This window comes from Eucyclogobius newberryi, unplaced genomic scaffold (assembly GCF_026437365.1).
Source record: "Eucyclogobius newberryi isolate DKJ021-1_F unplaced genomic scaffold, fEucNew1.0.hap1 SCAF_8, whole genome shotgun sequence".
Classification (NCBI taxonomy): domain Eukaryota; kingdom Metazoa; phylum Chordata; class Actinopteri; order Gobiiformes; family Gobiidae; genus Eucyclogobius; species Eucyclogobius newberryi.
The window spans coordinates 7458105-7485266 of record NW_027316500.1 but is presented as its reverse complement, the minus strand read 5'-3'; the positions used below and the strand labels follow the sequence as shown (position 1 = coordinate 7485266).

The window sequence follows — 27162 nt, the reverse complement described above, 5'->3', positions numbered from 1 at the left end:
GTGGTGGAAGAAGTACTCAGTTATGTTACTTAAGTCAAAGTAGAGATACAGGAGTAAAAAAGTGACGTACCTGTTTAAAAATGTGCTGTAAGTGTAGAATGTATTTCAAACTGTTAAATGTGCTGATTATGATAAAGAATTATATAGATTTTTAGTCAACAAAGGTCAGTTTTGATACATTTTTCGAGTGAATTTTATGTATCGTATATATATTTTTGTTTGCTCAAACTCAAAATCTTTAAGTACAATGCCAACATGAAGGTGCAAATAATACCCCCTCAAACCATAGTACTTTTCAGTCCAGTTCAAAGTAGAAAGTACAGCTTGCTCTGAAATGCAGTGAAGTAACAGTAAAAAGTATCCACTGTATATACTACTTAAGAAAAGCACAGAAAACTAAAACCTCACTTAAGCACAATACTTTTACTTTCGTACTTTGTTACTTCCACCACAGGTTTTCATATTTAAAGGTGATGGGGAACCTTTTGTGGGTTTCATTTGGTTTCTTGTGTATATTTTTCAATGTGGTAGTAGCGGCACAGACAGGAGAAACGAATGGACCACGCAAAATGAATTAAGAGTTGACTCCAAATATGAAACTCATTACAGCCCTGGCCACCCAAGAAGTTTCTAGTCAAAGTACAAGCTATTATTTAGTCTAGTTTGATCACTTGGGGCTATTCCGGGACAAAAATGGATAAACATATGATTAATCACACAAAAATAACATTGCACAAAGTTTATTGAAGTATCTTTAGTACAACAGTATTATCTTAGTTGGGAAAGGGAGGGAATTCAAGACTCAAATATTTCAAAAAATACTTACACACACGCTGCGTCCATTCATTTTGCCTGTCCGTGCCTAGTGTTTTGGGTCTTCTGTGTACTTCCTTCATCCTTTGTAAACCTCAGCAGGCTGTGACTGGACCTCATCGATGGACGCTCCCCAGACTTTTCACATTATATCTTTCTCGGTGTTTTGGGACTCATTTGTTTCTGTCTGTTCTTCCCTTCCTCCTCCTCCTCCTCCTCCTCCTCCTCCTCCTCCTCCTCCTCCTCCTCCTCCTCCTCTTCTCTTCGTCTTCCCTTCTCCTCAGACGGCCGGTGTTAACACTACAGATAAGGAGATTGAGGTTCTCTACTTGCCCAATGTTACTTTTGAAGATGCTGGGGAGTATACATGCTTGGCGGGTAATTCTATCGGGATCTCCTATCAAACTGCTTGGTTGACGGTGCTTCAAGGTACATATTGCCTAAAACGCCCCTTTTCTTTCCACCATTTCACTTGAGTGTATTTGTATTTGTTTGTATGAAAAGGCATAAAGCGAGTTCACCGCTGTCTTGCTCCATCCAAGCTCCATCTGGAATCTGTTACCGTGCAGATCTTTCAACGTATTCTCGACATTATCCCTCGATTTAGGCCGGGTTTAGTCCTCTTTTAGCTCATTAATACCACTGGACGGACGAATAATGCCAGTTGCAAGCATTATGATCCATAATTTGGCCTGGATTCCATGGCGCAGATAAGAATGCCGTTTCCTCAGACCTCGCTTGCGCTGAGACGGAAGCATATCTCCCAAAGCGGCTCGGGTGACTCCAGACTGCGGTCGGCAGCACAGACGGGGACTTGCCTTGTGCCTTACGTCATATTCCTCTTCCTCGCTCCTCTGGGACGGTCCTTTCACGTCACATTTAAGCTGTGCATGTTTCACTATTGCCCCATAAGACTTTCCCCCCACCCTTTTCCCCGGCGCTGATAATTGACTACTTTCTACGATCTTTATTTCTTCTTGAAATAAAGGTGGAAAGTCAGAGCTCGACACGTTTTGAAGTTGGCTTGACTTTCACAATTATCAGAGCCAAATATCTGAACTTATACCATGAAATGCTTGTTGTTTAATGCGACTTTATATCCCTTTGCTGCACATCTGTTAGCGATTATGCTTACGTCGGCTTACATGCACAGAGCGTAGCATCCGTGCAAGTTCACTTTAGGTCAAACAGCGGTGGAAAATGTAGGTTAAAAGTAGTAAAACTGCATTTGAGACGATATCTTATGAGACGATTGATGGTTTGCAGTTTTGCTGTCTCAATCTAGCGACACAAACCAAGGCTATAATTAAAACATATTCGCTTTATTTGACTGTAAACAATAGCGTATGGAGATCACAGGGCAGACTTTTCTCCTGGGAATCATGTGTAATATTTATTGCCCCTGGCGCGGTGTATCGGCTCGACTGGCGCCTGTGAGGCTGGCGTATCTGTGTTAGCGGTGTGGTTTTTGGACACGGTGGAACCAGGCAGAGGTTGCTTCACGCAGCTTCACCTCCAGCTGGCTCCGCACAGGCCGCGCAGCACAAGGGCCTGTGGTCTGGAGGCGCATGCATTATGGAACAGGCCGCTTTTGTCGAGCACACTTCAACTTCCCCAGAAGGAAGTTCAATAGGATGTACAGTAATGGAGTCCTACTGCAGAGTGTGCCGCGGGGTCAGAGGGCAGTGACAGGGCCGGCATTTATAATGTGAACGATGTGAAGTCAAGAAATCTGTCCACAATCTAGAAAATGTTTTAAAACGGGGTCAATAAATGGTGTTTTATATTTAGGACACAACTAAAGCTAATGTTAAAGAATACATACACAAGAAGGCATATTTGCTGGGGGTGTAGTAACTATACCATACATTCATTGTAATTTTACGTTTTGTTAATTGTACATTGCAATATTGTATTGAAACGGTTTAAAAGTGTTAAAATATGGCCACAGACTTCCAGTTCAATATTATAAAACAATATAATTTCTCCATGGGAAGCACCAGATTTTTGTTATATTTATATTGTTGAAAAATAGCAATGCAATTTTCTTTTATCCAAAATGTATGACCTGGTGCCTACTAATAATAAAAAAAAAAATCACGTTATGTACATAGCATTGGGTGGAGATAACTGAAAAACAAAAATACAACAAACTAAATACAACTAATGGTAACATGGTTAAAACTTTGACATTTTAAGTACCTTAGAAAAGAAAAGTAGAAAACTACAGATGCTTTGCTTAGACACACACAATACAAGGTAAAGAATAACCTATAATCTAAAGGATACGTGCATATTTTACATTGTTAGTCTAAAGAAAATTCACCTATCCACACTAGCCAGTTATTAATGTTTCTTTTAAAATAGATTCAGTTTGCTTCCTTGAAAGTGGAATAAGTTGTGGGATGGTTTTAAAAAACACTATACCCTCTTGTTCTTTCCTGTTCCATAATACGTGTTCCATAATACGTGTTCCATAATACGTGTTCCATAATACGTGTTCCATAATACGTGGGCCTTTAGATTTGCCATAAACATAGACATACGCAGGCACTAGATGAGTCACGATTATGGATCTGTTTAGACTGGTCCATCCCGCACAGGCCACGATAGAGTCAGAGTAAACATGCAGGTACCTTCAAAGACAAGCTACACCAAAATCTCTGTTTAGTTTGCCTGCCCAGTGATTACATTCAGTCGTTTCTAGTACAAATTGCCAGTGCGTCGCCAACCTGACGACCAGATGTGTGTAGAAAAGGGAGTTTATGGGCCTTTTACTTGTTATTTCTCACTCTCGCTTCTAACTTTTTTCATTCATTAGCGCCCACGGACAGGACAATAGGCCCGATTCCTCCTGACTACGTGGAGATTGCCATATACTGCGCGGGGGTCTTCCTGATCGCCTGCATGGTGGGCATCGTGGTGGTGTGTCGGATGAGGAACACAGCTAAGAAACCGGATTTCGGAGGGCAGCCGGCGGTCCACAAACTGAGCAAACAGATCCCCCTGCGCCGCCAGGTAACAGAAAGTAGATAAAGAGTTCGAACGGCATCTAACACCTCTAGAGGAGACAAACACACGGAAAACACAAGCAGATGTGTCGTAAACGTTCAATATTAGCCTCTAAACAAAACAAAGTATTTCAAATATACAGATGATTAAAAACATGAAACTAGATCAACTTAACAAAAGTATTTCATAATCACCAGGTACATTTGATGTAAGCTTAAATGTTTTAGATTTCTAAACTTGATATTTAGCACTACCGCTTTATTTTTGAACATTGCGTGGACTTGTCAACATTTATTTTAGCTTTGCATTTATATTTTGCATAATTACTTATATGCTAATATGCTAAATTAGCATATTTGCTTTATCAACATATATACGTATTGATAAAAGAGCCAATATATTAAACAGTCTTTTTAATATCACAGTTTAACATAAAAAATATATTGAAGATAATTCAAGTCAGTCAAGTTATTTAGGCTGAATTTAAAACCAGATATTGTTTAAATATTTATGAAGCCAAACCAGTATCGCCCTGTGCACAACACACCTCCAGGTAAAGTCAAAGAGGCTTGCATTTCTGAGCAAGTTAGCACTGCTGCCCTGGAAGATTGTTGTCTATGTTTGAGCACTGCTTTTCCCTCAAGGGAAATTAAAATCTACACTCCAAAGGCACAAAAGTGTTGGATTGCTTTCTGTGGAGGGGCTGCAAAGAATCCCGGTGTCAAGGTAAGGTTAAAGATGGACGAGCGCCGAGATAAGTCCTGCTGACAGTGGGCGAAGAAATCACATCCCACACGGCTAAAGAGTTGTTGTTTTGAGCTTCCCATTGGTGTTTACTGCCCTTGAGTTACTTTCTTTAAAAGTTTAATGAGAAGTGTTAATACCTGTAAACTAAACGCAGTCTAATGAACCTCCTCTAGACATGCCCCGAGTTTAAAGCATCATTGAGCCTAGACTGTGGTGATCAGCCATTATTTCTTTTTTAGGTTTCGGCGGATTCGAGCGCATCCATGAACTCAAATACACCGTTAGTCCGAATAACGACGAGGAGAAGTTCTGCGCACGACGACCCCATACCGGAGTACGACCTGCCCGAAGATCCTCGCTGGGAGTTTTCCCGGGACAGGTAAACGTGTTTTTTAAATGTATTGAATCGTGTATGTTTGGGCGCAACAGTAAAGAGTAAAGGTGCACGGGGTATGTGAGCTGCTTGTGTCCATGAATGTGTTATTGTTTTGCCTAAAACGTTCCAGTATGAATGAATTTATTTAATTACAGGTGTTTAATTGCTCAAAAAATGCCTTGAAAACCTGCGTTCTTACTATGATTGGCATTGCTTTTCCACAGATCTGATCTGTAACGTGGCTGGTAGTGTCACTTGTCTCCATGAAGATTATTGCGTTTAATTCATTGCTGTGGAACATTCTTGTCAAATCAAATATATGTAATGAAACAGGCGGGTGGTGGACCATTGCCATGACAATACTACTAATACTGCTCGATACCTTAATCTGAATTGATCCAAACAATTAGAAAACCAAGAAGATTTGAGCGCATTCAACATTAGTACATAAAAGTATCGGAAATCAGATACTAATTGGTACTAAAATGAAACACTGATTTGAAGTATCAATACAATAAAAAATACATGAATAGGACGTAATTTGACTTTTCCTGAACAGTTTTACATTGATCTTGAGCTTTATCAGAAACACCGGTCATTCAAGACCACATGGAAACACAAAGAAAGAACTGTTATTCTGTGTTAAAAATGACATTTAAAACAAGAGACTGTATTATTGTCATTGTGGTATCGAAATCAGTACAAAGTATTGAGCCCAATGCTTAGTATCAAAAGTGAGTCTGGCGTTTTATCATTGTGACAACTCTAATTACTATGGCCTTACATTAAAAGTCTTTCGTTTAATTGGGTAGACGCAAGATAAGTTGGCACACTTTTAAAGAGCCATTTTCTCACAAAGTCAGCTGAACCTTCAGTAAAAACTCACGTGACTTAAGACGAGCGCGCTAATCTTCATATCCAGCACATTAGACGGTCAGGAGCCCTCAGCATCGCCGTAAACAAGAGCACGTCTAACACCTATTCACAACCAATAGAAGCTTTGCAAACATCATGTGCAACGCGCCGCTGGATTTCTCACTACACCCCGCTCCACAAAGCCAACGCCGTTTATCAAAATGACGTAATAATACAGTTGCAGACGCACCCATATTAGCGCGACAAAGAATGCGTCTGGTCTCGTCCCCGTTACTTAAGCGTTTAAAACACTCGCCAACACACGCGGGCCGAATCATGGCGTACCACTACAGCCACGTTTGCGCCTGTTTATGCTGAAGTGTGTCCCGACTTGGCGCCCGTACAAACCTCTCATAAACAAACTGCTCACACTGCTGATGGCGAGGGACGGACGGTGCGGCGTTAATTACGGGTTTGAGGCGCTGGCGGCTTTTGTCGGCGGCGTGTTCGGGCTCAGGGCGGCGTTCATACCATAAGAATTCAAAGTGCTGAGGTTTCACTTAGTCAGAGCTGCGGCGGCCAACCGTGATCTGCAAGGCTGGATTTAATAAAACTGCAAAAGGTTAGAGACGATTGAAGTGGGAGCTGGAGAGTGACTTGACTTCTACTGTTGCAATGACGAGAGCGTTTAGTCTTCTAATGTCTTTAAACTGGTAAGAATGTTTGGAATATTGGAATTAGCGGCAGTTTTATAGATAGTAATTGTAGTAGTTATAGTAGAGCTCAGTACAGTATACTTACAAAGAGTAAGAGTACTGAAAGTGGTAATTACTGGGATAGTAGTGACAGAAGTACTGTTTTAAATACAGCAGTAGAGGTAGTAGTTGTAGTTGTTGTAGTTGTAGTTGTTGTAGTTGTTGTTGTTGTTGTTGTAGTTGTTGTTGTAGTTGTAGTTGTTGTTGTAGTTGTAGTTGTTGTTGTTGTTGTTGTAGTTGTAGTTGTTGTAGTTGTAGTTGTTGTAGTTGTTGTTGTTGTTGTTGTTGTAGTTGTAGTAGTAGTAGTTGTTGTTGTTGTAGTTGTTGTTGTTGTTGTAGTAGTTGTTGTTGTAGTTGTTGTTGTTGTAGTAGTAGTTGTTGTTGTTGTAGTTGTAGTTGTAGTTGTTGTTGTTGTTGTTGTAGTTGTAGTTGTTGTTGTAGTAGTTGTTGTAGTTGTTGTTGTTGTAGTAGTAGTTGTTGTTGTTGTAGTTGTAGTTGTTGTTGTTGTTGTTGTTGTTGTAGTTGTAGTTGTTGTTGTAGTAGTTGTTGTTGTAGTTGTTGTTGTTGTTGTTGTAGTAGTAGTTGTTGTTGTTGTTGTAGTTGTAGTTGTTGTTGTAGTTGTAGTAGTAGTTGTAGTAGTAGTTGTAGTAGTACAAGTGGTAGTAGTAATACATAATAATAATCATGCATTTGATTTATATAGTGTTTTTTTGGACACTCAAATGGCACTTGAAAAAACAACCTTATTTGACCAGGCAAAGGCAGACAACAACAACAACAACAACAACAACAACAACAACAACAATAACAACAACAACAACAACAACAACAACAACAAAGCAGGTTCATTCAGTTAAAGGTGCACAGTGTAACTTTTCTGGTTGAGGGTTGGCTTCCTGCTTGTTCCCATTGACATTGGCCATTATTGTTATATGACTGGACAAGCATATTACAGCACCAGGCCAGATTACAGGTCAGATCTGCGTAGAGGCGAGCCTGTTCACAAGGAGAACGTGTTATTTTTTGGCAATAAAACACCTGTAAATGAATAAATGGAAGATGAATAAGGCGAATGTCACACTAAAACATTCAGGTGATGCAATAACATCGTAATGAAGCACCAGGAGAAAAGTTACACTGTGCACCTTTAAAGCCATATAAAATGTCTAAACATAAACAATGTATTTAGTTGTCAAGAAGTAGCGCTGTTTTTTAAAATGATATAGTTCAGTACTTTTAAATTTAACCAAGACCAAAACCAAGACAGATTTATTTTATAACTATTAAAACAAATCCTGTCTTTTATTAAGACACTGAGGTAAAATAAGATCCTTACCACACCATCAGTTCTGTTTAAATTCATTTCAGACGTGGTCGCTTCGCCGCGCATATCAATCGGTTAAAGTTTAGTTTCACAGCGATGAAGCGACAGCCATTGGGGGGATGTTTAGTTTGAGCTAAAATAAATCTTGTCTCTTTGGGTCTTTATTCCCGGCCTGTCATCCCAGCGCCGGAGGGATCATGTTGGGATAGCAGAACACAGAGGAATGCTAACGTTTGCGGTTTGTGCGAAAGGGAAAAATAACACTGATTATGTGTGGCTGGACCGACAGAATAGCTCGCATTGAGCGTGCCGAGCGGCGAGGACAGACGGGGGATTGTGTTACTACAGCCGGGCGCCGGGCGTAAGGCTCTGAGCATCACAGAACGCTGCTCCACTGTTTACATAGGCAGAGCCGAGTGCATTTAAAGCCAGGACCAACACATGTCAGTCACAAGGAGACAAAATATACTGACCAGAGTGCACTGTGGGTTCAGAGGTCAGAGGTGACAGGGCTGTGATTGATCACGTGACGGAGGGCGAGAGATGTGGCAACAGGAAGTGGAATAAATCAGACACTGTTACACTGCAGAATAATATAGGAGCATATTTACAGCGGCTTTAACAAATGTAAAGGCAAATGTGTTTTTAAAAAGCTCCTTTTAAGAGATTAGAAGACAATTTTCAACCAAAAGTTATAGCGGTTTCTTTAATATGGTCTTATTATATTCAGGTTGGTTCCATCACAAAATAACATGTAATTTTGTCAACTGGACAAACAGTTTGGAAACGTATTCACTCTTAAAAACGTCTGTCCGGTTGACAGTATTCCATTTTATTTTGTCTTATCTAGATAAACTATATCATATAAACTATTCAGGAAAGATTCAACTTGATCCTATTGGTACTATTTTGTCTGTAGGCGTTGAAATATAGTGTCTGTACTAGTTTTAGTCATTAAGTATTTTTTAAAAACTCAAATTCGTTGCAAAAACAATGTAAACAGTGTATTGTAGACGACATTTGTACATTTTTGTGACCAGCTGAGCCTAGAAACGTTTTTAAGTTTCAAATTGGAGCTGGACCAACTCAGAACAACATTTTACATAAGAAAATAAATACAAACGCATTTAAAAAATCCATAGGGACGATACAGTTGCTTTCTTGTAATTAAAATCATTAAACCATCCAGTCACATAATGTCTGTATCACGGCCCTTTACAATGACCCATAATGCATTGTATCCCCGCGCATGCCAACGCAGGGAAAACAATGTACAAATGTATATGAGCTTTTGTAACTGCGCACAGCCTTGGCACAGTCCGCAGCCACCGCACACATACCAACGCAGTGAAACAGAGAAGGCAATCTAGTAAAAAGAAAAAGAAAAACTCCAGGGCGGGGCAGACGTGGCGCAGTGCCTAGTTTCAATCCCTCTCTAAATCTAACCTGTTTATTCTGCACTGTAAGGAATTAAAGCCCAGCCAGTTCAGGTCAGCGGCTTAAGCTTACGTCTCACTTTGTCTTTCTGTCTTGTGTTTTGGACACAGGTTGACACTGGGCAAGCCCCTGGGTGAAGGCTGCTTCGGCCAAGTTGTAATGGCAGAGGCGCTTGGCATCGATAAGGACAAACCCAAGGAGGCCGTAACGGTGGCAGTCAAGATGCTGAAAGGTAAGATCGTTTCCCCCGCCGCGACACAGTTACAACGGGGCTGAAATGGAAACGTGGGGCTTGTGCTGGGAGATACGGGCCCATTCATATACAGTCATGCAATCGGGACGGTGTCATCAGATCGCAGCCAGAATGAGAGTGCGGATGACCTACATTGTGCTTGAACATACAAATATAAGCTTGCGTTTCAACCGGAGTATTCGTGTTCTTTGAGATGACGGTCTGGTGTTTTGGGTGGATCTTCTTTCCCTAAATCAGAGCGAATCATCTGTAGTAATTTACGGACCGGGATTATTTTTTACTGTCATCTTGAGTACGTTTTCTGAAATGATCAAATGATTAAATGATCTAAGGAAAGTACATTATGTGCCCATGCTCACAACCTATTTGTGAACACCAACACACAATCCATGATATCATTCACCTCGAAGGGATTTTGTTAACTTAACTTAACTCACATCTAGTATTGTTCTTTCTTTTACATATCAGAAGGATCAAGTCCAGTATTACAGTACTTACAAACATATACAATACTTACAGCAGATACTTAACATTCCCCGTAGAATATGGCAACTTTAATGTGGGTAAAAATTGCACAATCTTAAGGCATTTGTAGAGGAAAATACCTTTGATTTCAGGTGAAAATCTCAAGTAAAGGACTATAACTGCTCAGAGGGCCGACCCGCACTATTTTAATGTTATAGTCAACAAGATATTTCCTTACTCTTTTGTAATTAATACTTGTATGCTTGATGACTGGAGAGTTATTTGTAGAACCAGTGCAGCAGCTCGGTTTTTAAAGTAGAATTATAATATTTACGGAGTGGTTCAGGCAATACATTGAGGAAACAGAGATAAAATTGATCATAAAGTCATATTCAAATGAGGTGTGACGTCGAGCTGGCTTCATGTGTCTGTTCGGCTGAAAGACAAATTGAAATAGAGCCCGAAAAGGGGCCACAGACGACTCCATTATGACTTGTGGGCAACCTGAGTCGACTTAACATGTGATTTATGCTGCGGCGTGTGGGGCGAGCAGGGGCCGAGGGGGCGGGGCTGTCATTATGATTGGTTATTGGTGCTTGCTGAGTGAGGGCAGGCAGATTGGGAGAGAGGTAAGAGTTTGAGGCGGTCACATACCTGACCCGGAGCTGCAGCTGGAGCCGCCTCGGCACAAAGAGGCGAGTCAGAGTGGCAGCAGCGGCGAGGGAAGGAGACGCCAGGAGGAGGGAGGCGTGAGGAGGAGGGAGAAGCGAGGAGGAGGGAGAAGCGAGGAGGAGGGAGAAGCGAGGAGGAGGGAGAAGTGAGGAGGAAGGAGACGTGAGGAGGAAGGAGAAGTGAGGAGGAAGGAGGCGTGAGGAGGAAGGAGAGGCGAGGAGGAGGAAGGCGTGAGGAGGAGGGAGGCGTGAGGAGGAGGGAGGCGGGAGGAGGAGGGAGGCGTGAGGAGGAGGGAGGCGTGAGGAGGAGGGAGGCGGGAGGAGGAGGGAGAAGCGAGGAGGAGGGAGAAGCGAGGAGGAAGGAGAAGCGAGGAGGAAGGAGAAGCGAGGAGACGCGAGGAGGAAGGAGAGGCGATGAGGAGGGAGGCGTGAGGAGGAAGGAGGCGTGAGGAGGAGGGAGGCGGGAGGAGGAGGGAGAAGCGAGGAGGAGGGAGAAGCGAGGAGGAGGGAGAAGCGAGGAGGAAGGAGAAGTGAGGAGGAAGGAGACGTGAGGAGGAAGGAGAGGCGAGGAGGAGGGAGGCGTGAGGAGGAGGGAGGCGTGAGTAGGAGGGAGAAGCGAGGAGGAAGGAGAAGCGAGGAGACGCGAGGAGGAAGGAGAAGTGAGGAGGAAGGAGACGTGAGGAGGAAGGAGAGGCGAGGAGAAAGGAGAAGTGAGGAGGAAGGAGACGCGAGGAGGAGGGAGACGGGAGGAGGAGGAGGGAGACGGGAGGAGGAGGGAGACGCGAGGAGGAAGGAGAGGCGAGGAGGAGGGAGACACGAGGAGGAGGGAAGAAGAGAGGAGGAGGAGGGAGACGTGAGGAGGAGAGAGACGCGAGGAGGAAGGAGAGGCGAGGAGAAAGGAGACGTGAGGAGGAGGGAGACGTGAGGAGGAGGGAGACGTGAGGAGGAGAGAGACGCGAGGAGGAGGGAGACGTGAGGAGGAGAGAGACGCGAGGAGGAAGGAGAGGCGAGGAGGAGGGAGACGTGAGGAGGAGGGAGACGTGAGGAGGAGGGAGACGTGAGGAGGAGGGAGACGTGAGGAGGAGAGAGACGCGAGGAGGAGGGAGACGTGAGGAGGAGAGAGACGCGAGGAGGAAGGAGAGGCGAGGAGGAGGGAGACGTGAGGAGGAGGGAGACGTGAGGAGGAGGGAGACGTGAGGAGGAGAGAGACGCGAGGAGGAAGGAGAGGCGAGGAGGAGGGAGACGTGAGGAGGAAGGAGAGGCGAGGAGAAAGGAGACGTGAGGAGGAGGGAGACGTGAGGAGGAGGGAGACACTTTGGTCGGACCTTGGCAGAGGAGAAAACGCACAATACTCGAGTACTGTAATGCTGTTTACAGTGTCAGACAAACACAAGTCACTTCATGTGCAACGTCAGATGCAGAAACATTGAATTCTAGAACAGACTTTCAACAAAACCAGGAACTGTTCTCATCATCATTCACAACAAAACCTGGACTTATATTTCCTCTTACACTTCAACACGAGCAGCTGCAACACTTGAACTTGAACTACTGAGGAAAAGAAAAGCTTAAAGTAGAAATGACAAACAGAATAAAAAGTAACGGGACGAGACAAGACTTAGACACAGTTCGTCTTAAATACATTTCACAAAGTTCACAATTCTGAAACATCATTTTGATTTTTTACATTTTTGCTGTCGCTGTAGCGCCGCTTTTTGGGACCACAATTTCTCCAGAGACGAAACGTAATCAGCTTTGTTTGTCCAGGTCAAACGGAAAAAGACAATTTTCCACTACACAATCTTCTGGCAATTTTCCTTTTTCGTGAAATCTTGTGGAACGAGAACTTAGTACAAATGAAGTTAAACTATATCTTCTACTCCGACAACTTGTATTAGACTTGAGACTTGAGCTACTGCATTTCCCTCTAAAACCACTCAATAAAAGGTGTAACTCAGCTGTGTTTGGAGACATTCGTGAGATGCCATTTCGACTCCCTGAAAAGAACGTTGTGCCTGAAGATATGGAATCTAGATTGAACATCTTTAATTCCCCTGGCCCCGCCCCTCGTGCTGAGAGCGCTCCTCTGTAGTCTGTGTGAGCGAGAAACTTTAGCCCGCTTTGTCTGTCAACCGCACTTAATCAGGGGCACCTCAGAAAACAAGGTGTTGTCTGACAAAGTGCTGTGTCCACTGGGTTTAAAGGATCATCAGATTAGTTTGATTTATGTGAAATATACTGTTTGTTTTGTAGATGACGCGACAGAAAAGGACCTGTCCGACCTGGTGTCAGAGATGGAGATGATGAAGATGATTGGGAAGCATAAGAACATTATCAATCTTCTAGGGGCCTGTACACAAGATGGTAAGACTATTTATTGATTTATTTATTTGTGTCCAATAGTGTGAAAAATATGATTGTCTAATGCATTTGTCAAATCGACTCCACGTTTACCAAAAATATACAAAATCATTTCCCTTGTAATTTACAGTCTTCATTCTGGTTTAGGTGTTGAAGTTACTGTTACTTAGTGTGAAATAAATTGGATTACATTCATTTATTTTTAGTTACAAAGCTATATCCTTTTATTTAAGTTACTTTACAATAAAGTGCAATCAAATATCCTTCAAGAAAATGAAAAAGTCGAAACAAACTATCTAAATTTCAGTTTGACCTTTTCATTTTAGGTCTGCAAGTTAAATAAGATTGATATTACAGTCATATGTATCAAAGTGATGGAAAAATTGCATAACTGCCAAAGCATTTTAACAATTCAACACAAAATATTATGCCTTTTGAATGGTCTAATGTCCTCACAATGTTGCTATAAACAGAAAGTTAAAGTCTTAATTTGAGCCCATTTGGATGTAGACTCCGGTTTAGTCCTAATCTAGGTTTAGATCCAGGTTTAGTCACATTTTAATCCCAAAGTGGATGTGACGTGTATAAATGCAGTATAAGTGGTGTGATGTTCTTGTTACAACATTAAAATACTACAGTATACAGTATTCCAGAAGCCTCATGGTGTTGTGTCCGCTGCAGGCCCTCTCTATGTGATCGTGGAGTACGCCTCTAAAGGAAACCTCAGAGAGTACCTCCGAGCCCGCCGCCCGCCCGGGATGGAGTACTCCTACGACATCGCCCGAGTCTCAGACGAACAGCTCACCTTCAAAGACCTCGTGTCCTGCACTTACCAGGTGGCCCGCGGCATGGAGTACCTCGCCTCACAGAAAGTAAGAGTCTGTTCGAATCAAATATTGCTAAAAACGTTCATTTCTGTCCATGTATTATTTTGGTTGGGGGGGGCGGTTGTAGCTAATTCTGGAAAGTATTGGCCTAAAGTGCGGTACAAGAGACCACAACAACTGCAGGACTGTTAACCACCTTTCATTTACAGCAGTTCAATTGTAATTCTGATATGAAAGGCCAGTGTGAACGTGAAACTATGAAACTGGTTTTAAGGAATATCCATGTGTACAGTAACAAGCTCAGAGTATCAGGATCAGTGCAATACCCAACCCTAATTAGAAAGATTTGCAACACTTTATAACTTCATAACTAACTTCCACAATCTATTTGCACTGTTAGTTTTGCCCTGCTCATACTATATTTGTATTTATATTCATTCAAAGTCTAGTTTTACACCTTTTTAATGCATGCCTTTTACTATATCACAGTTTATGTTTTGCTATTATTATTCTTGAGTGATATTTCCCCCTGTGTGTACTCTGTATATGTGTGGTTTATTCTTACTTTCGTTACTTATGTTATTCTACAGTGGTCCACTCTGCACCTCCATGTTGATCTCACATTAGAAAACATAATCCAAACCCCCCTGACCGTCTTTGTCATTGTTCCCCAGTGGCCCACAAAAGCCCCTCTGTGGTGTGGCATTGGGAGGGTTTCACAATAGGGGGTGCAGCCGCGTTGTCTCTTCTATCTGGCTGTAGGAATGTGACAATGTGAACACGCAACACAAACACATGCGCACTCGCCCTCACTTACTGTATGTTACAAATATGCAGAGAATTTCTACCTATCTCAACACGTTAGTCGGTGAAGTCATGGCAACAGCTCGTGGCGTGGAGTGGACAGGTGAGGTTGAGTTGGTGTCTTGCGTCATAAACATATTTTTCCTGGAGCGCACAGCTGTTTTGAAGCCTGATTTATATCCGTATGAAGTCAAACTAACGTTGACCTTGTTGTTTCTCTTCCTTCAGTGTATACACAGAGACCTGGCGGCCAGGAACGTTCTCGTCACAGAAAGCAACGTCATGAAGATCGCAGACTTTGGCTTGGCCCGAGATGTTCACAATATCGACTACTATAAAAAGACAACAAATGTAAGTGCTCAACACAAATGAGACAAAATGAAACTAATTAAAGGTGCACTATGTGCATTTTCTGGTGGAGAATGTCACATGCATGTCTCTTGAAAATGTTATGTTTAGCATAAACATAGTGTCTTTCATTTAATGAATTACACATGTTTTTATTGCCAAAATACTTGGTGGAGTCACCTGAGGCTGGGGAAGGTTATTAGTAGAGCACAATTTGTAAAGTAACGAAGAGTAAAGTAAAGTAGTTCAAAGTGCTTTACATAACCAAAATAATAGTAATTAAAATCACAATACAAACGGGTTAAGTTGTATGGCAGTATTTGAGTCAGAACATACTGCTCCGTGGAGAACTAAAATCTTACATACATAGTTCCCCTTTAAGGCAGAGTTGCCTGGATTTGTTTGCAATTGTTCCAACTTACTAAGACTATCAGTCAAAAGAAGTATTTGACTCAAATATGCAAAAGTTTTTCTTAAGTTATTTTACTGTTAATGTTGTTTGTTTTCAGGGCTCCCTTGTTAAAGAGGTTTTTAATTTCAATAATAAATAAATAAAACATATTAAGCATGTAATTGTCTAATTGTAAATAGATTGGACATGTAATTAATGAATTAACAGGTCAAAAGATACAATGAATTTATCTCTACTGACTGCTTTTCATTTCTATTCAAATACATTAGTAATCACAACAGATCAAATACACTAAAACAGAGTTTTTGGCATTTGGTCATATGAGTCCTCATTCAGGTTAAAAAAAGTAAAAAAAGACAAAGTATGGACAAAGGTTCTGTCATTTCTCAAATGCAGCACAAGATACATGTTGCTCTTAAACAATTGTTCAAATGGCATCATTCTTTGTCCAAATGCACTCAGTTCCCTCCGCTCTCCATCTTGGCTGAACCTTTGGCAGGAACTTCAAGTTCCCATGAAGCCTTGTGAATGTAGATTGTTGATCCCTCACTCTCTTGTTCCTTTAGCTTCATCACCACTTATACAATTAGCTAAAAAGGCAGAGAGCTTGGGGAGCGAGAGGGAGAGCAGCTAAACATAATTGACGTTTCCAAAGTGGCCCAGGAGTGGCGTCTTTCGTTCCCACAGCAGAGCAAAGCAAGGCAAATCTGCATTGGTAGCGCATCCTCATTTGGTATGCATGGTTGCCTCCTGAAGCATGCACGATCACGCTGAGAACAACAACACGGGAAACAATGGAGTGTGATGCTGATGGAGCTGATGATTACGACAATAACAGTGATCTGACGCTGAAACTAATCCACACAGAGGAGCTTTTGTTGGCCTGTCTTTGTCCGCTCACGGCAAGGAAATGCTACGCAATTATTCTCATGTGATGAATAGCGTGCCATAATTCCAGATAATTTTATATTATTAAGTTTTGGTGAAATAAATCAAGTCATAAGAGTGAAGATATCAATTTGGAAGCACAAATAAACTGTAGTGTGCTACGTAGGTTCGTTTAGTGTACAAGGGCACTAGATTGATTTGAGTGACTCATTTTAAAGTAGTAAGTAACCCGTGCTCTTATATACGTTTAACAAAATGTGTTTGTACTACTTTTAAAGGGGCACAATGCAACTCCTCTGATGCTCTTTATGGAGAAGCTTCTTTGCTCTGAAATAAAGGACTTTTAATTGTGTCAGATTCTAAACCCTCGTCCCCACACCACAACATTGAGGTTTTTTTAGTCTTTAAATTGTCTTTTAATTTCTATTTCCATACCCAGTGCTCTCAAGTATCTATTTATCAGTTTTATGTATTTATCTTTTATCTATTTATCTAGTTTTATGTATTTATCTATCTAAATGTATTATATATTTTTTTAAATCCCTGGTGTTATTTTTCTCCCCGGAATGTTCCACAGTTTTGCATTAAACATATCTATCTTACATTTATTAAATTGGTAAACACACACAAAACAAAACGTGCATTCTGTGAGCTGGTTGACCGCTCCACAGATTTGACCTGTAACTGGTGACATCACCTGCTTGAGATAAACGTACATACAATAGCCTCTCTTAGAATGCCACAGTTTAGTTGACTTCTGCTTAAACAACTTTTTAACATTTATATGGACATTATAGTTGCCTGACATCAGATAAATAATTTAAATTACTGCAACAAAAAACACCTTAATAAAACATTACAAAAATCATCCTGTATCAAACTGTGACTTAAGTGATTCGCAGGGGCACTTGTTTGGCTGCTTCAACTTTATTTTTTACAACATGCTCGCTGATAAGATTACAGCATCCATTAAACTACTATTCTGATACTGACCAAGGTCGTTCTGCCCGTCGTGTTTAGCGTCTCGACTGCGGCGAGCACAGATAAACCCGGCTTTATCTGTGACCTGTTTATCTGCTGTGTGGCTTTAACAATGTAAATGTTCCTATGGGAAAGCCTCCATGCAGACGGATCCAGCAGGGCCTTTTCCCCAAACAGCTCTCAATTATCGGGCTTTGAAGAAGTAATGAGACCTTAACTGGATTTAAACATGCTGATTGTAGCAGGGGGGAAAAGAGTCTTGTTGGTGTTTCTGGTAGATCAGATTTGACCTTTCCCCTCTTTGTGTCCGCAGGGTCGCCTGCCAGTAAAATGGATGGCTCCTGAAGCACTTTTTGACCGAGTCTACACACACCAGAGTGACGTGTAAGTATCTACAGTGTATGCTTCAACCTAAAATGTGTCCAATATTGGTTGAATCTGTGTGAAGAAGCATAATGGACCAACAACCAGCACTTACATGAACATTCAAGTCTACTTAAACTCATTATTCAGTATAAGCGTCACAATAAATATTACAACATGTTCATAAGTAAGACACAATTTGTATCTCAATATTTTTTTGCATCATCTCCATAACAGTATTTTAACAGTGCATCAGCAATGTGCCTGTAAACATTGATCAGAAACAGGCAGAAATATCACTTTATACTCTTGTTTATTACATTACACTAGATGCTTCTGTTCCTTTTCTTTCTAATGATCTTATGTCAGTATGTGCAATATTCTATACGTATTTTGCTTATTTCCAGAACGACAATTGTAAAACAAAAGTAAAACATGTTTGTGTGGCTATGAGAAAAACATTGAAGTACATTTAAACTGGCGAAACATTCCCAAGACACATTGCATTACGGCATCTAAGCAATTCAAGATATATTTGACGTTGTTAACTAGAGAGACTTGTTTTGGAGACTTGGAGGTGTTTTTGGCGTTGTGCGGGTGAGCGCCGGTCGGGGGGTGGCGAGTTACAAAGCACCAGGACGGTCTGCAGCAAAAGTGAGGATTTCACGCTAGACTTGTAGCCAATGCCGTGTTACTAATCTGAACGGCTTCAAAGGCCCCTGGAAGGAGTAAGAGTTCGGCAGCACCTCCTCCTCACCGACCAACCCCTGCATCCTGGATCCCGGCTCGGAAGTCTCCCCTTCTCTTCTTTGCCACCGTGGATGTTTGAACGCACAACAAAGCTTTGGCCCTCCGGTGCGGAATAGGCCTCATCCTTCTCTTCTACCCCCTGCACGCCCCCTCTGCACTCTTCACCCAAATCCAGCACTACTTTGAACATGTGGCGCTGCGTATTGTCAAACCAATCCCGGATCAAAACAGAACGCTCCCTCCCTCCTCGTTTTCGGCGTCTTTCTTCATGGAGCGCGTGGATTGCCGAGCCGTCTCTGTCCATCTCTTTTTTTCCCCCTACCCTCTTACTCTAAAAACAGAACAAAGGCAAAACGCGTCCCCCTTTTTCGGTGGTTGAGTCTCATGCGTTTTGACAGCGTTGTTTGAAGTTGGTGCTGCAGACACTGGCGGCAGAAAGTGTGTGTGGCAATTAGATAAATGCCTCGCACGCTGACCCCTGGGAAAGTAGCTCCGGTGCGTGAGTGACTCATACAACAGCAGTAGCAGAGTAAACAGATTTCGTCCCGCCGGGCGCTCGGAAAGGCACGATTTCCACCCCTGGCCACGAAGGAGCGTCTACATGTGCGTGTTTGGGCATACATAATGGAAACACTTATGATCCCCTTCGCCTCGGTTCTAATCAATAACTTGAGTGGAGCGTCGTGCAGCAACCACACTTCTCTTGGCTAATTTCATCACTCACTTTTAGTAATTGGCCCCTCTTACTATTACGTATCAACGAACGAGAAAACGGCGTTAGGGAAGTAGGTTATATCCTCCGAGCGTCGCCGCGGTGCGAGCAATCCATACATGACATCAGATTCAATGAATACATGAATTCCAATGCAGGTCAGTTTGATGAATATGCTCGACGCCGGGGGCTGTGGTTGGCGCTCGGTTGATGATGGTTGGGACTGGAAGTAGGAGGGCAGTGCAGCGACACAATAAAATGATACCGCGCCATGAAAGCCGCGCGCGTCTATCGACATTTTGCTCCGATGTTTATATTCATGTAGCTTTTAATCAATGCAAGTAAGATGCTGCGTACGTAAACCAGAAGATTAGGTCACCTCGTCCCATCGATCTACCTGAGCTTACAATGTCTTTAGCTAAGTTCAAGGCATAAAGGGCTGTAGTCTTTAAATCGATTATCCGATCGATGGAGTCTTGAGTTGACCAACAAATGGTTTTATCCGCATTCTAAAGCTTAATATGGACAAGAGCAGAAAAGAGAAGGTTTGGAGTGAGTTACTTAGTGAATGGTGAATTTAATCTGACGTTTTACTAGTAGTTTCCTGTATAAATATGATCTTGTGGTGCCGTGAGTGCACGTTGGGTCAGATATGTGGTCTGATCATCAAACCGCTTCAGAGCTTTGAGAGTTTTCTTTAGGGTTTCTTTTGTCGAATAAAGTTCTGGTAAATATACACTGCGAGGGTGCTCTAAGGGTCATTCTGAGTGACCCAGAGCATGCCATTACGTGCGCTTGTTTGCTGTGTCAGGGTTGGATGCAGTCGAACACAAATGTCCACCCAAGTTGACAAGCGCTAATTTGGGACGGAAAGGAGAGCCAAGTGTGTCAACAATAGATACTACTCCAAGATAGCGAACAGGGAACAAATCTGCTTATGTCAACGGATGGAAGAACTGATAAAACTTGTTCCCTATGGCAACGTGCCTATTTCAGGGCGTGGCGTACAGTGTATGCATTTCCTCGTTGGTTATAATACGGGCTTTGTGTGCGAGTGCAGAGAGCTATAAAACCACAAGGAAGTAGTTTAAAGCCATCTTCGGACTTGTGTTTCAGCGGGGTGGGCCGCCGTTTGTTTTGGTGTTGTGAGAGCGGACAATGTCAGTCTGTGTGAGTGTCCAGAGAGGCAACAAAAGACAGCATTGACCCCGGGGCCAAAGTGAGTGGGTCCGTGCCACAAGCCGCCCAAGTGCAGAAAGAAGCCATTGACACCACCGCGGCGACATTGGGGAGCACTAGAGGCTGGGGCAGCTAACGCAAACGATCGTGCGGTTCAAAGATAAACTATGCTTTTTATTCCAATGACTTTTTTGGGGGGGAATCGGCACCAGTCATTCAATTATTTTTATTTTCTCGACAAAAAGTTGTGCTCGTATATTGCGTTAAGCGTTTTACACAAGCGGGACTCATTTACATCAAACCTCACAATATAATTTGATTGAGAAATTCCAATCAGCACCAAAACACTAGGAAATAACACTACTTTACCACAGAATAATTGATGATATTTCTGCTTTTTTGTGGGTAGTTTTATGGTCCATTTACATTTTATGCAATTTTTGAACCACAACCAACATTTACACACACATTGTAGCAGATGTTTTGCTAAAATATTGCCCGAATATCATTTTTGACATAAAACAGTAATACTTTTTGCCAACTGTTGCACCTTATGGAAGGATAGTACGGTACACATAGTAAATGATGTTTCTTTTTGTCTTCTCCCCAGCTGGTCGTTTGGGGTGCTGATGTGGGAGATCTTCACCCTCGGAGGTTCCCCTTATCCTGGCATCCCCGTCGAAGAGCTCTTCAAGTTACTAAAAGAGGGGCATCGCATGGACAAGCCCGGCAACTGCACCAACGAGCTGTAAGTTTGCTCTTTTAACATCTCACATAATGCTTTTTAGGTCAAAGTTTCTTGGACTTATAGATGTAAATATGTCACTGACTATTATGAATGCAAGTATTTGTTACTGGGTCTATGGAGTCGATTGACACAGAATAGACCAGAGGTTATTTAATTAGATATAGTATTATTTATGCTTCAGTTTTGTTGTATAGTTGCTGTGCTAGCTTGGACTTTGACATAATTTAGTCCTGGTTTAAGCCACATTCATTCAACTTCTAAACTTTGTGCAATTATACATGTTTTAAATGTCTAAATGCGCATGATGTGGTGAGTTTAAGTGTCAATAAATAAATTCAAAACACAGAACACGACAAGAGAGCAAAAAACAAAATAAAAAAAGAGTTCCACCTGGTCCAAAGTATGTTAAATGCGTCCATTTCCAAATTAAGCCTGAATGTGATGTTTTTTTGGAGACATTAAGGCTCTACAGAAGGGATATCCACTTCTGTGTGATTTTGTCAGCCAACATGAATATCTGATTGTTTGATAATGTGTCTGTCACATTATTGTCATTAATGGATTGATGTTAAACTGGAATATTACTGCATAACCAACCTACCCACGGGTATTACAAAAAGTAAACTGAACTGAACTAAACTGAACTGAACGCAGTCCTGGAAGGCCAAACATTTTGTGAGGTTGTATTTGGCATGACAAATTACATAATGCTTGGTGAAGTTTAAAGGTCCTGACCCACTTGTCACTGTTTCCTAAAGGTACATGATGATGAAAGACTGCTGGCACGCCATCTCGTCCCAGAGACCCACCTTCAAGCAGCTCGTTGAGGACCTGGATCGGATCTTGACCCTCAACGCCAACGAGGTGGGCACAGCTCCTCACTTTTCTGCACGCTTGCCGAAAAAGAGCTCTATAAAGTTTAGTTTTCCATCTCGAAACCATTCAGGGTGGTCGGTCGGGCTATAATTTCCTGGCAAATCGGGTCCCGACAACATTAAAATAGAATAAGCTACATTCTTATGCAGAGCGCGTTCACGGTCCAATCTAAATGGAGCGGGTGCCAGTGCGTGGAGGCTGCTACACAATATTGATGATGTTTTTAGGGTTGCCAACGAAAGGCCTCGACGTCGACCAAAACGCGGCCGAAACAATTTGATCCGGGCCCAGTGTGGCGGCTGCGGCCTATTAGAATTGCCCAATCATCACCACAACGATCCCTCTTCTATAATGGCTGTGCTTTTCCATCCCGTCCTGTCTAGTGTGATATCCGCAAAAAGACCTGAAATGAGACCGTCTGTGTGGAAAGCTGTCAAGACAAGTCTGTTTTGGAAAAGGGAACTTTGTGAATTCATGCCAAAAAAGCCCAACTCGGAGTTTGAACTTTTGAAATGTAATAAAGCAGCATTTTTTCCTCCCTCCTCCCTTGAGCGTCTCTGCCCCAAACCGCTGGCAGATGTGGAGGTCCTCCGTAATGCAAGCCTGTTCTCGTTGAGCTGGGAAAATAGAAGCCAGTGCTCCATTTTCTATAAAACATTTTCAAAACTTGCACTAATAACACCCATGAAAGAACAGAAGGAGAGAGGGCGCCTGACATGAAAGCCATCACAGCAAACTCGAAGATTAATGTCAGGAATTTGGGGATTATTCGTCTTTTTTCATTTTTGTGAGATGTTCTGAGCTGCCAGTTTCTTTATTTTGTGTCAGATCGCGACGTTTGGATTGATCTTTAGAGGAATGACGCCACATTTGAATGGCACTCAATAAGTCACTGTTCTTTATTGTTCTAGTACACATGGAACTATTTTCACGAAAACAAGTTTTTTATTTAACAAGTATTTTTTATTGAAGGCTTGTGAAAACGTGGCAAAAAACATCAACATCATTTTCCTGGAGCCTATCTCTAAGAAAATAGATGCAGTTATTGCTTTGCCTGAAATGTTCCAGTATGCACACAACTGATCTTTGTAGCATTTATTGAAAGACGTGTGTTTTTATGGCTCAGAAATTGCTTGAAAAACATGTATTCTTACTGTGAGTGGGGTCTCATTATCAGCACGTACATACAATAACGCGACATACATGACTCTACACGTCATGTCTGGGATTTACCGTATAAAAAGACACATTTATATAGAAGTTGGTCCACAAATCCTGAACACTGCCTGTGAGAGGTTTGTGTTTTGACGTACAGTTTCGGTAAGAATTTATAAATGAGACCCCTGACCTGTAAATCGGCCCTCCGCAAGAATAGTGACACAGTGAAAGTCAATTTAAAATAAAGATAGTCTTAAACCAGATGTATTTGCTCTAATCTGAGCTGCACAGTGATGGATGAACAGTAGACGCACATTAAAATCCGCTCTAGACTTTTTCCAGAATCTTTCACGAGGCCGTGTTGGATCATCATCTCTGTTCAGCCTATTATTCCAGCAAATATTTTTAAACAGTATCAAGTTTGAGGTTATTTTCTCTGCGTCGTTTCATAAATCCTTCCAGGGTGATGTGGTTTGGATAAATATAATAATGGAGGTGTTACGTCTCTCTGCTGTTCTCAGGCTCTTTTGGAAAATCCCCGTCTGTGTTGACTTGGTTTCACTGCACTTTGTTCGCCCCTGTATTCTTTCCTTAGAGTGCTTCCTATAGGTTATTTTATAGTCTAAATTGAAGAAGAAGAGCTGTGGTCCTTTATTAATTTAGTTGATTGCTCGGTTGATGAGATCTTAGTCGACTAATTAGTATTTTATTACGATTATTAAGATTTATAAGGCACAACAACAGAAAGGAGGAAGCATGCAGTGACTTACCTGGAGTTTTGGGAGCGATTGGACAGTTTAAACTGTCTTTTCACTTAAAAGATGCTGTTTACTTGTAACTTCCATCTGTGCATAGTTCAAGATCGAAACGCCGCCTTTTAGTTGATTAATCATGCAAGTCTTTAGTAAACCAACCATTTATTTAGTCGACTACATCCTGAGAAATCTGTGAAATGTTAGCGATTATAACCAGTTCACATTGTGCCGTTGTGTCTTTGAGTAAAACGTGTAAATCTGTGTAAAAATGGCCGTACAGACGATCAACTAATGTTTCCAGACCAAATTCCCTCCACTTTAATATAAGTCCATCATTCAAAAACTGGGCTGTAACTTGTTTTATGAGTTATTTATAATGAATAAAGACTATTTCTCTTTACTTTCACTCCTGCATCTCCGCCCTGTTTATAAACCGTGCGTCTTCTGCCCTTGTTGTTTCAGGAGTACCTGGATCTGTGCACCCCGACGGAGCAGTATTCCCCCAGTTTCCCGGACACGCGCAGCTCGTGTTCCTCCGGTGATGACTCTGTGTTTTCTCACGACCCGTTACCGGACGAGCCCTGCCTACCCAAATACCAGCACATCAACGGGAACGTCAAAACATGAGCGCTCGCCTTGACGAAAAAAAAAAAAAGAGACTTCAAAACTGCCCCAACAAAACCAACTTCTTCGAGACACTTCCTCCAATAGCCTGGCTCTCTGATTACACCTCTGCGGTCCCGGTGGACTCATGGACCTGGACGGGACGAGGTCAAAAGTGCTCTTAAATTATGGAGTTTGCGGAAAGACTGAACGGACTGAAAGCTTCTCGCAGAATTCTTCAACTTCTAGGCTTCGAGTTCTCACGTTTTAAGGAGTGTTTCGTGTCTTGAACATTGCCCTTAAATGTTCGCCGAACCTCACAGGCTGCCATTCCAAGACAGATTTTTTTTTGCCCTTGGAGGAATGTACGTACGGACCAATGTGAACTTGGAAAAAAAAAAAAAAAGGACTAGATTAAGCATAGGAAAACGAACTAAACGAAAGCTTCGACTAACAAACCAGAGGAATAGGAGATATGTTTATTTTGTAATATTGATGCATTTCTTTTTACATTCTTTATATGAACCCTTCCAATTATTCTGGAGAAAAAAACAAATCAGTATAATGTATAGTGCTGGGTATATTTGTAAATATATTCAAATATGTAAAAATATATATTATATATTTACATGAATTATTTTTTTGTATGGCCTCCAAAATAACCACAACCCTCACCAACCATGGTACGCTAATGGATGTGTCCTATATTTCTGTTTCATGCACACACGCACTCAAAACATAGACAGTAAAAATGGCGACTAAGAAACTATGGGGCCGGCCTTTAAGTAAATGTACAGTGGGAGTGTGAAAGCTGGCGTGGAAGTCCATGCCATATTTAAAATGTTTGTAAAAAGTGTCACAAATACAGGTACTTATGTATAGCTCGTGATGCTCATGGTACTACCTAAAGAACATATAGCATTTATAACATTTAGCTGTCGGTTTAGCTAAATCTAAGTTATGCTCTTCAATATTCTTTAAAACTGTCATTCTCATCTCGCTGCGAGGAGATTGAACGTCATTTCAAAGTTCAGTAACAATTCAAATACAGGTGCCATATACCCAAAGTTATTATATACCGATATATATATAATAAAAATACAGTTTTTACCAGTTGAGAGCCACAGTTTTAGGTGTAATATTGAAGTGAGCAGCACGTTGTTGCAGTTTGTCTCCAATGTTGGGATATTAGCTGCTAAATTAAAAGAAAAAATAGATAAATTAGCAACAAATAAACCTCCAAAAGTGAAGTGGTGAATGTATATAGATTTACAATGTTTATATTTTTGAATGGGAGCCTATTGGAGCCAGTCTTCACTTTTACACCTTCGTAGTCTCTTGGTCCATTATAATTTCTACTGTCTATGGCCACACATATCTGTTTAACTCTCTCTCAGTAACACAGTGGAGTATTGGCTTTTCAGGGACTGAGGTAGCACGTTAATTTATTGACTTATGTTGTTTTTAAATAAATATGAAAAAATTTAAAAAACAAAAGATTATGAAAGAGTATGGCATTAATAATGGTTGTAATACAGAAATAATCCATGAAATTTTATGGTAATTTAAAAATGATCTTTCGGCTTTAACAGAAAAGCTATTTTTAGTTGGTTTGAAAGATCCAGGTTTTGTAATTTTTATATATGAATGTGAATTTTAAGTTAAAATTTTACAAACTGTACATTTTATAGTCAGCTAATCCCTTTTGTATGTAGATGTTGATACCGTTTCTATCCAGATGTCTTTGCTAACTTTAGGAAAAGAGTCACGATTTCTGGATATTTATATACAGTTTGGAAATAAACAGCAATTTGGTCACTTCTAGCTCTTCTTGTAGACTCAAAATTTTACTTGACAGAATTGAAAGCTGAAAACAAAGTATTAAATCATTGAAATGTTTGTTTTTTACTGGACCGAGGTTAAAATGTTTTGGTTTTTGCATTGTGTTGTGTTCATGCCACATGCAAAATAAAATAATGGAAAAATGCTTCATCGTGAATGTCTGTTTGATTTTGAGGAAACGTTGTCAACCACATGTGTTTTTAGCTACAGCATGTTATTTTTTAACACTAGTCCCATTCCTTTCTCACAAATGTGATCTGGGTGGAGATTTTTCAGCTGTCAGAGCTGTTAAGAAAAGCCTCTTATGCTTGTACCACAGTTCTTTACTTTGCAAAGAGTGGGAGTCTTCACTACTTCAGACTAATATATATAGGACAGGTCCACGGGGAGTGTAGAATGATATATCTTTAATATTATGTTTAGGGTGCGACTGTACTTTAATATTTCTCTTATCTTATTCTTGGAGACTCTAGACTTATCAAGGAGGGGATAACGTGGGTTGTTACCCAATATGCAGCAAGCGTCAGATTATTCAGAAAATCATTTAGTTATAGCCATCATAATTGCGGGGGGGATAACCTTGTTCTGGTGCTAACACAAGGTGCTAACAGCTCAAATATTTGATTGATTTAGAGTCAGTTTTATTGAATTTATTTATTACCCTTTATTATAACAAGTAAGAACCCATTGAGATCGAGACCTGGGCCGAACTAAAATATGCAGCACAAAGAATAAAAACAATCACATTTTATTTCTAAAATAAACAAGAGTCACAGTATAAAAGGTTAAAAAGAGAACTGCATTAAGAAGCAGTGACTTTGTTTTTTTTAAATGGAGTGAAAACCCC

The 27162-nt window shown here is 41.3% G+C and overlaps 1 protein-coding gene across 6 annotated transcripts in view; it reads left to right on the top strand.

Moving 5' to 3' along the window:
• Positions 1 to 26459, top strand: part of fgfr2 (fibroblast growth factor receptor 2) — a 58354-nt gene extending 31895 nt beyond the window's left edge. For 3 of the 6 annotated variants that reach the window (XM_072437054.1, XM_072437052.1, XM_072437048.1), the window contains 11 exons: positions 1098 to 1242; positions 3635 to 3838; positions 4813 to 4951; positions 9430 to 9551; positions 12962 to 13072; positions 13751 to 13941; positions 14929 to 15051; positions 17643 to 17713; positions 20944 to 21081; positions 21840 to 21945; positions 24333 to 26459. In XM_072437054.1, the coding sequence (XP_072293155.1) occupies positions 1098 to 1242; positions 3635 to 3838; positions 4813 to 4951; positions 9430 to 9551; positions 12962 to 13072; positions 13751 to 13941; positions 14929 to 15051; positions 17643 to 17713; positions 20944 to 21081; positions 21840 to 21945; positions 24333 to 24497 (1515 nt within the window). In that variant the 3' untranslated portion in view covers positions 24498 to 26459. Of the gene's footprint in view, positions 1 to 1097; positions 1243 to 3634; positions 3839 to 4811; positions 4952 to 9429; positions 9552 to 12961; positions 13073 to 13750; positions 13942 to 14928; positions 15052 to 17642; positions 17714 to 20943; positions 21082 to 21839; positions 21946 to 24332 lie in introns of all 6 variants that reach the window. The other 3 variants (XM_072437049.1, XM_072437051.1, XM_072437050.1) reach the window with 3 other exon arrangements.
• The last annotated feature ends 703 nt before the right edge of the window (positions 26460 to 27162 follow it).